This window comes from Camponotus floridanus, unplaced genomic scaffold, assembly GCF_003227725.1.
Source record: "Camponotus floridanus strain SB8 unplaced genomic scaffold, Cflo_v7.5 scaffold19, whole genome shotgun sequence".
In the NCBI taxonomy this organism is placed as follows: domain Eukaryota; kingdom Metazoa; phylum Arthropoda; class Insecta; order Hymenoptera; family Formicidae; genus Camponotus; species Camponotus floridanus.
Genome location: NW_020229314.1, coordinates 1288873 through 1298774, shown reverse-complemented (window position 1 = coordinate 1298774; position 9902 = coordinate 1288873). Strand labels below are relative to the sequence as shown.

Genomic DNA, 9902 nt, shown 5'->3' with positions numbered 1-9902 from the left:
TATTTGATCGGAAAAATATAGATTGAGAGAGTTAAGGAGATTCGCGTACGAGACAGAGCCGCCGTGTTAGGCACTCAAAGATACCTATAAAGATGCCGAGCACGTCTGGCGATGGGCAGGCCGCGCGGGTCACAATCTCATCTGCCGATCCTAACCGGTCTCTTTTCCCTCTCTCATTCTTCTCGGCCCTTCGGACGTCTAAACTCCCGCTGGACAAGCGCGCGCCATTATCTTATTTACGCCTCATTGTCTCAATGTATCATACTAATATCGCGCCTGCCTCGTACCGACCGACAACACGCTCCTGAATCGTGTGCACGTGAATGCGCCGCACATTGCGAGGAATGTTTACAAAAACTTTGTCCCTTTCGCAATTTTAATAAAACTTGCTGAGCTCAGAAAGCGAACTAGGGTGTAATTTCGATATGTTCTCTTATTTTTGCCGACAATAAAAATTCCAAGATCGAAATCATCTTTCAAAGCTGTGACAAATCCTTTTTTTTCTTAATTTCTAAATTTTTTCCTCTCTTGTCATGCATATGTGTATATTTAAAACTATAAAATATAATTTTCAATGAAAGGTATATATGTTTATATTGCTTACAATTAATTGCGAGTTAGAAATCTCTTTGTATAAAATCTGAAAAACGCGGTCTTTTGTTTCCTTCCTTCTTTATTATCATCTTCAAAAAATATTTTAGAGATGTGGAATTTACGTTTGAGGATTCTGTCCCTTCATCCTTTGCTAAGAACATAAAATAGTGGCAAAGTCAGAAGCCAAGAAGTATACCGCAAGGGAACCTGAAATATGGTTAATAGTTGTATTATATTGCCGTACTAAACAATTTTATGCAGCGGCAATCTCGTTTAATTTATAATTCTAAACGTTGCGCTATTGTTCCTTCATCTTCAGCCGGACCTTTTTGTATATTCTGTTTTGACAGTCGGCGGGTTCTGCCTATTAATTTTATGAGAGATTTTAACACTTAAGGTCTCTCCTTAATTTCAAAGGGAGAAATCTCTTTTATTTAATCTGATCTTATTTGATGTTCCTTTACGAAAAAGATATCGGGCATTAATATCGGATAGAGATGCAGTAAATATTAAAAAGAAACGGTCAATATAGAAATTGTTATACGAAATATTTATAGGAAATATTAATGAATATCGGTATGATATATATTTAAATAGGTTCAATCTCAAAATACAATGAAAATAATAAAAATCATGTGTATAATAATTACTAGAATATACATACACGTATATCGTACAATATATTGATACATTTACTCGATAAAAGTTTTTTTTAAAAACAGATACTTTAAAAAATTTTATAAATTATAATATATATTAACAATATTTTTTTCTTCATTGAGATATTGAGGTAGATATTAAGTGCGACATAAAATTTTTAAAAAAGTCTTCGACATTTATTTTGATGGTATCATACATAATATCTCTCGCACGCATTTATTTTTACCGCCGGCCAGTTCTCTATATACATATATAATATTCATAATATCTTTAGCAACAATTTTCTATCTATGTACATATACACCTTGTAATAAGAAGCCACGAATGACTATCTATAAATTTGACTATATACAATTATCGATTAATCGCGCGTTACTGTACATAGATACAGTCCGTCAATGAGAGATCATAAGTTAAAATTCTATCTACGTAACTATTTACAGCATTTTTTCTTTATACTATTGTCCTATATGAAAGCGATCACTGTAAGATTTATAATGAGACAAAAAAATGTCAGGTATTTTGATAAAATTTCGCCATCAATATCGTTTGTAAATGAACGTTGTGTGATGCGTGTAGATATTTAACGATATATTTACAAGAAAAGTGAGTGCAGTGCATAGAATATAAGAGATATACAAATATAGGAACGAGTAAAGTACAAATTGACCGTAATTAATTATATATGTATATTGAATATACAGATTATTAATTATATTCTTATCAGAATTATTGGAATCGTCAATAAAGATTTGATCTTATTGCGTCTCCTTAGCTACCTAATATCGGTCAATTTCTCTCGATAAGTGGCATGCTCCATCTCAGCTGCTAAAATCGCATTGTCAATAATATAAAAATAAATTAAAGAAATCTCGAAAAGATAAATTTAGTCCAGCTAAATTTTTAGGAAGTTTTTCTTTGGCTATACATAGAATATTATGGAAATTTGACTCGATGAACGTAATTTTACATGCAAAGCGAAACCGTGCTGCACTTTTGAGGGCATTGGTCGTTTCTAAAGAAATCTTGAATTGCGATTCAGCTTTGTCGGCCTGTGAGGACCGTGATGGGCTTTAGAAGAAGCTGCGGCGGATTGTGAGGAAGCGGTCTCGGCGGCTGGACAGAGTTACAGATGGTAACCGGTGGCGAATGCGGATCCATCGGCTCCGGACTACTTCCGGGCGAAGCCGTGCTAGAGGCAGGCTGACTTAAAACTGGCGCTTGACTGAGATGATACCTAGGTTGTTGATTGAACACCGCTGCCTGATGTTGCTGATGCGCCGCGATAGACCTTAAAGTGGTATAAAAGTCCTGATAAGGATGCCCTGGTGGCGGGATTCCGGACGTCGCGATACCGGGAGGATAATTAGTAGGTGCCTGCAGTAGCCTTTCCACAGAGAACGCTCCGTGAGCCGCCGGAGGTGCCGCCGTCGCTGGAAGAGGCTGCGGCTTACAAGGCAAGCCTGTAGCCGATGTGGTTGCCGCTCCAGGCAACAGACTGGCCGGATATCCGGCCGGAGTTGTATAAGAAGTGGTCACGGGATATGAAACGGCGCGATGGAGACACGGTAAGGTGTAGAGCGATGCTGGCCAGCCTGGTGGCGGATAATGTGGGTAAAGTCCGCCGAGCACTACGCTCCTCTTGAAGGCTGCTAGCCGAGACCTGGAGGCTGCCGTAGTCCTGCGTCGAAGTTTTCCTGTGGTACCCCCGATAAACACATCCTCGGAACTCGGATCCAGCATCCAATAGTTACCCTTGCCCGGATCGTCGTAATGACGAGGCACTTTGACGAAACATTTGTTGAGCGACAAATTATGTCGAATGGAATTCTGCCAGCCCTGCTTGTTATTCTCGTAATAGGGAAAGTGACGCATTATGTATTCGTAGATGCCGTTCAAGGTAAGCCGTTTATCGGGGCTTTGCCGAATGGCCATCATGATTAACGCGTTATAACTGTACGGTGGTTTCTCCGCCTTCTTCTTGTCCTCCGGCTGCTCCTTGGAGTCTTTTTGGCTCGTCGGACTGACGGACGTTGCATTCGTGGAGCAATCCAAAGGCGGCGTTTCCATGCCATTACCGGTGACATCGAGATCGCTGTCGCTGTCGTCAACGTGACCGGCATCGGAAGAATCCGAATGGCTGACCGACGGCGCGGGTGTCCCGCCGCAAGCTTCAGGTAAGATGCTGCGGATACTGAAGTTGCTCTTCAGGGCAGCCCGTGGCGGCGGCGAAGCTGTCACGGTGTGCTGCTCGCCTGAACTCTCCATATTCACCATACTTCGAATTCGACTTTCACAGGCAATTACACGACATACGTCGTATCCCGCGCGCACTTCCAGCCTCGTTGCTGGGTATCGCGAATGTCCGAGCCTTGCATAGGATCACCGTGCCTTTACGTACACGAATGACTTAAACGTTCACTCATGTTCTATATCCCATAATGTTACGAACATTTCGTCACCTCGTTCAATTGCACAGCACACTCTACGTATTTGACGCAAGGTCCGTTCGTTTCGCGCTCCTCCACGTTTTCTACCGTTGTAACAATGTAAACTGAAACATGCACTCTCAGCAGCGCGTCCGTCTCCTATCTGGCCGTCTCCCCGCCACGCGTACTATTTATACCCGGCGTTCGGATACGCCTACCAGCAACGACATCACATGCCTCGAGGGGTTCGCTGACCAATCGTGGTGGTAGCGCACCAGCAACGAACGCACCGTGTCCCTCGACCCCACCACGGTGTTTGCGTCCAATGTTTGACAGCAAACAATGCAAGCGGTGCGGAGCCACGACGAAGGCAGGGATTTCGAAGGTGGCAGCAAGGCGCAAGCGACCGCGCAACGTGTAGTGGGGAGCGCAGCCGCAACTAAACGTGTATCCCTGCGTGTGCAAACAATATCAACGCGCTACATTCAAGTCTTTACGCCCTCCTACGGGATTGGCACGTTCTTGCACGTCGAGTATGTCGCACCACGACAGGATCGGCACGGGAGGAGAAATGAATACGGCGCGAAAGTGTGTGCGCGTGCGCGCGAGCACGCATGTGTGTGTGTGTGTGTGTGTATGTGTTTTTATCTTTCTTTACGGCGGGCGAAACGTTCAATTTTCATAGCGCGGCCGAATATGGGGATCTACTTGTTGTAGAACGTCGTTCGCACACCTGGTGCATCGACTCGATGCACATTTGTCGACTGAGACGCGATAAAAAATAAAACTTACACAAATCAACATTATTCTCACGAATTTGCAAAATCTGTAAGTTATTAAATGGTTATTATGAGTATTTTATTTTGTACTCTGTATTTTCTAGCTCTGTCTTTGTTAATTGTTATCTTATAAATGTGTATAATCATCGCAAAAGGAATGAGATCAAATGAAATCGCATTGCAAATATATCATATTATCAGAATAACTGTGCGCGATATCTACAGCGCAAATATAATAAATATGAATATAAAATAATTATTAATAGGCATCATCTAAAATTTTATGATTCAAACAAAGTTATACAATTTCTTGTAAAAAGATTTATTAAAGGCAAACAATAACGAATTATGAATTGCTTTTACAAAAATGAAAACAGAAATTCTCAAGATGACAGTTTACGAATGAAAGTTAGATAAGTCGCCCGCAAAATATTATTTTACGCTTATTATATTTTAATATATCTTGTTAATTTGAAAATAAGCAGAAAAGATGTGTGATTTCTTGGTTTCTTTGTGTCCATTTGTAAATATAGTTATAGGATTTGATTAAATATGGCAACTGTTCGAAAAAGAAACTGTTTTCAATGTTGTTTCCATTATTGCCACAATTTTGTCAGCAATTTTTTAACGCAATCGGTTTTACAAACAAAAAATATACTTTTTCTATCTACCTCTCTGATTTTTTCGATACATAAAATTGTTTGTTATTTAATCTTTTAAAAGCTATTCATAAAATGTTTTCTCTCTCTTTCTCTCTTTAGTTTGTACCTTTTATTAAAGGATAGTAATTCTCTCCTCTGCAAATATTTCTGGTACATAAAACATTATTTTTTATTAAATACAATGAATAATAGTATAAAAAATAATTTTATTGAAAAATGTATATACTAATCGTTTACTGACGTTATATAACATATCTAAGAAATGTGTGTGTGTGTGTGTGTGTGTGTGTGTGTGTGTGTGTGTGAGAGATATGCATGTCTGATTTAGAGCTGATTTAGAGATATAAATGCATACATTTTGAGCAATTTATAAGTCTCGAGGAATATTCCTCTCTAATATATCTATTGATATATATTGACAATAAAATTCAATCTTTGTATGATCTTCTAGATTAGTGTCAAATTGGAGTAATGCAACGATGAATTTTTTTAAATACCACGAAATGTCACAAATTTCATATAAAAGAGAAAAGAAAATTTACATATTAAAAATAATATTGTGCAAAATAATAAAAAAAATAATATGTGAGTATAGTTATTTATATAAATATTCATCATAAATATCCCACACATTTAAATCTCGAGCAACAATCTAAGTCTGTTGTTTTACGAGATACTGCTCTTTTATAAACACAAAATTACATGAAAGAACTGTCCTTAATTAACATAAAATGGCAAAAAATACTTATATTTGTGAAATATTATAATAATAAATGATATATGATGAAAGGTTTTTTCGTCTAATCACTTTTACATGTATGAGGTTGATGTAGTCTATGAATTTAAAATTATACTAATCGATATGGTCTCAGCGCGAATGATGCGAAATGGACAGAGGCGCATACGAATGAATAGGGTAAAAAGAGCACGTGAAACATGAAAAAAAGAAAACCGAAAAGAAGACTGCCGTAGATTTGCCGAGAGTGGATATCGGCAAAAAGCAAAAGATATTCTTTGAACCGCGCATGACATCTTTATACGCGTTATTCGGCCTCCCATCGTGAAAATGTCATCACCCCCTGGTGACGCGCAGATTTAGGTGTATCCCCTTGTGTGCCCTTCTTCGTGGTATTTTCACACTGTTGATTGTGATTTAGCAAGAGTTACGAATATCTCACGAATTTGAGTTAATTTAAATAACTAAAGTTATATGCGAATCATTTCAAAAAGACGTTATTATTAAGATTTTATGCTAAAGATGTAATGATAAGACACATTCTAATAATTATAACAGTTATTAAAATATAATACAACTAAAAATACAGAACATTTAATTTACATTTTGAACAAATTAAAATAATACTTGCTTTAGTGACCAATTTGAAGGTATAATGTATTTTTCAATACAAAATATCTAATAAATGAAGAAAGATTCTGCAATTTATGCAGATATATTCAATTATAGAGTATCTAAATTTTGATTGCTCTATTATTATATAAACATATGGGATTTAAAACAATAACATAAAGCATGATTTGTTATCGATTTACATTTATTCTTCTTGCACATTTCAATTTTTCTAGTACTTGTTCTTCAATTCCTTTAGTAATCTGATTAGTGATCTGCACTGAAATTTACATCATTAATATTTTTATTATTTCTTTCTTTTATCTGTGCAATTGTTTTTTATAAAAAAATAATTCTTCGTATCAATAATTGTCAGTTTTACTTATTACTAATATATGTATTATAAGAGACATGAAATTATGAATAAAATCTATTTTGAACTCTATCGTGAATTAATCCCATCTGAAATAGATTTTAGAGTTAAAATTAAAATAATCTTTCAAGAACATTTTTAAATTTAAATTATTTATTATAATATCTGTATCTAGTATGCTTACCCTTAACGCGACCACCAATGAAGCTGAGATAGCTGGCGTAGACGTAACAAATTACAAAAATTACAAAAATTTAAGGCACTTATTACGTCATGATCGTGATATTCGACACACTTCTTTTGAAACTGCAGGAGATCGGGCCATCTATCATTCTATTTGTCTCCCATTTCGCATAGAAAAATCGCTTTTCCACTATGATGCGACATAGCAGCCTATCTATTATTTTGTTCCCTTGTCACATTTTTTTACGAAAGGAAATTGTAAAAGTGACTCGCAGGTATTAAACATGAACCAATAAATAAACCTATTTGTTCAACAATAATCGCAGATATCGTGGCAAACGTCCTCGGCCATAGATTCTTTTGTGCGGCAGTCCACTCTATAGACAATCTTGTTTCATCCATACTATTGACAATCTTATTTAAGCAAAGACGTTCGCGTAAAATGAGTTGCTGTTGCTGCAAATAAAAAACTCTATAGAGTAGATCTTTAACTGATAAGTCGATGAGAAAATGATATACATTGATTTTTTGATCCTATTCTCTGATTCTAATCTTTATCATTTTTTGTATCTGTTGATTGAACATTTGAAAATAAAAAAGAGTTAACAAAATATTTAGTTTTTTATCAACATTTTTTTTGAAATTTATAAATATTATGACAGTTAAAAATATGTTTTTATTTTTAGAGCGATATAGATCATGTTAATACGATCTCTTAAAAATATTCAAGAGATAGTTATTTTTTCCAATATAATTTGTATAATAATAAAATGCAAGCTTTGAATCTTTATTATTCTTGTATATTATAATTTATTTTATTGCATTGTTATGAAGAATTCATATATATATTTTACATTTTATATTGACATTACATTAACATTAAATATAATAATTTAGAGTAATTTTCTAATAATTATTTAAACTAATCATTATTTTAAAATTATTAAAAATAAAAAGCATTTATTACAAATATATTGCAAATCTTATTAATAATTTTTTTGCAATTTTGCATTTGTTAAAAATGATCGAAAAATGTTTCCAGCTTAATTTACAACATTGATTGTAATAGACATTTTATTTATTTATATTTGAAATATTTACTATAAAAATGCTGATAATCCTTTCATTTACATCAAATTCAATTTCATCAAAATTAATCTATGAATCATCAAATTTCCAATTTCATGATTTAATTATATCTCGCAAAATATTCTCACAGTTTCCGCAGTTAAACAGATTTGCTGAAAAAATTTTTGAAGTGTCGAAACGAACTGTCACAATTCAACTGAGTTCTGTACATGTTTTCGAATATTTCTTAACCCTTCTGACCTTTTTTTCTTTCCGTCAATGGAAGCACCCATTCTCTGAGATCCACATCAAATAACTAATCTTCCGACTAAGGAAATTGCCAACGGAGATGATCTTCATGGTGGTCGCATTAAACTCTCAGTAAGGAAAATAGGAGAGAAAGTTTTCCTATACCGACGGAAAAGTCAAAACGGTCGACTCAAAACTTTGAACCCTCAAACCAAGAGCTATCGGGATTTATCGCGCGAGAATCCTTAATACGATTTGCCAAATCTAGGAAGGTTCAACTGGACCGACATGTCAATCTACATAGGATCTACCCAAATTTCAATATTTGTACAGTCTTAGATGTGCAATGTAATATAGTTTCGAGAAATGCTTTTTTATAAACCTAAATTATATAATGTAATATAGTTTCGAGAAATGCTTTTTTATAAACTTAAATTATATCTGAAAAATAAAACTTAATTCTTGCAACTAAATATTTATTTATCACCATTATATTATAATTCCTGGTGTATTGAATAATATATTTTTAAAAACTTTCTAGATTACATATTTCCTGTGTTTTGCATGTGTCATACATGGAATCAAAGAAAGAGAAAGAGAAGGCAAAAAAGAAGAAGGAAAATTGTCTTTTTACATTATAATTTACTTATATTTGTCTTTTGCTTAAAGCAAGATTAAAAAGATTGCAAATTTTAATATCAAAGAATTTATTTAAATAGATTTAATATTAATAATAAATCTTTTCTGAAGTAATACATAAATATAATATTAATTTTTTTACTAGATACATATATGGATTTATTTTTGATACATTTCTTTTATATTTATAATTTTATTTTTTGTTTTTTTTTATTATTTTTAAAAAATTTTTATTATAATTCTTATGTAAACTTTTTAAATAAACTTCTTTTTGCAAACTGAGTCTAAATCTGGAATTCTCTCTAAATCATAGAAAATAAAATTCATAGGGCAGAATAAACTGGAATTATATAGAAAAGAAAGATTTACTTTCTTTTTTTAACTTGAACCTGTGAATCTATTCAGATTAAAAGAGTATCACCATATTACTAGTGAATTCGGTCTGTGGGCCACACTAGACTTAGCCTTGATAAAGATGATTAACAGACAAAGCACTCAAAACGAGATTCGTTAAAGTTATGAAACGATTGGTATTAATATCTTGATGAAAGGAAGGTAATATTTGCACGCACAAAAGATGTATCATAGAATGTCATCAGACTAACTGATTCAATTCATTCAACATCCGGCAACTTCTGCGTATTCGATCGTGATGTCATTCCCATGAAACTCTTCACAGTTATCCAAATATTTAAGATAGGAAATTAAACATGAAAATTATTTTCTATAAAATATAAATAAGATTTATAATTTCATGCAAAGCAAATTAATTTATTTCCTGATAGATTAATCTCTCTCTTTCTCTTTTTTCTTTTTAAAAAGTGTTTAATATTAATTAAAATATTAATATAAATAATTAATTTTAATTTTTATATCGTCCCTGTCAAATAGAAAATATTGTTTCATGATCTCTTTAAA

At 33.9% G+C, this 9902-nt stretch overlaps 1 protein-coding gene across 1 annotated transcript; it reads right to left on the bottom strand.

The window, feature by feature from the left end:
• Positions 1 to 1404: 1404 nt before the first annotated feature.
• LOC105248196 (fork head domain transcription factor slp2) lies at positions 1405 to 3870 on the bottom strand. Its single transcript, XM_011252835.3, has one exon. The coding sequence runs from the start codon at positions 3529 to 3531 to the stop codon at positions 2293 to 2295; it is 1239 nt and encodes a 412-aa protein (XP_011251137.1). The 5' UTR covers positions 3532 to 3870; the 3' UTR covers positions 1405 to 2292.
• Between the last annotated feature and the right edge of the window lie 6032 nt (positions 3871 to 9902).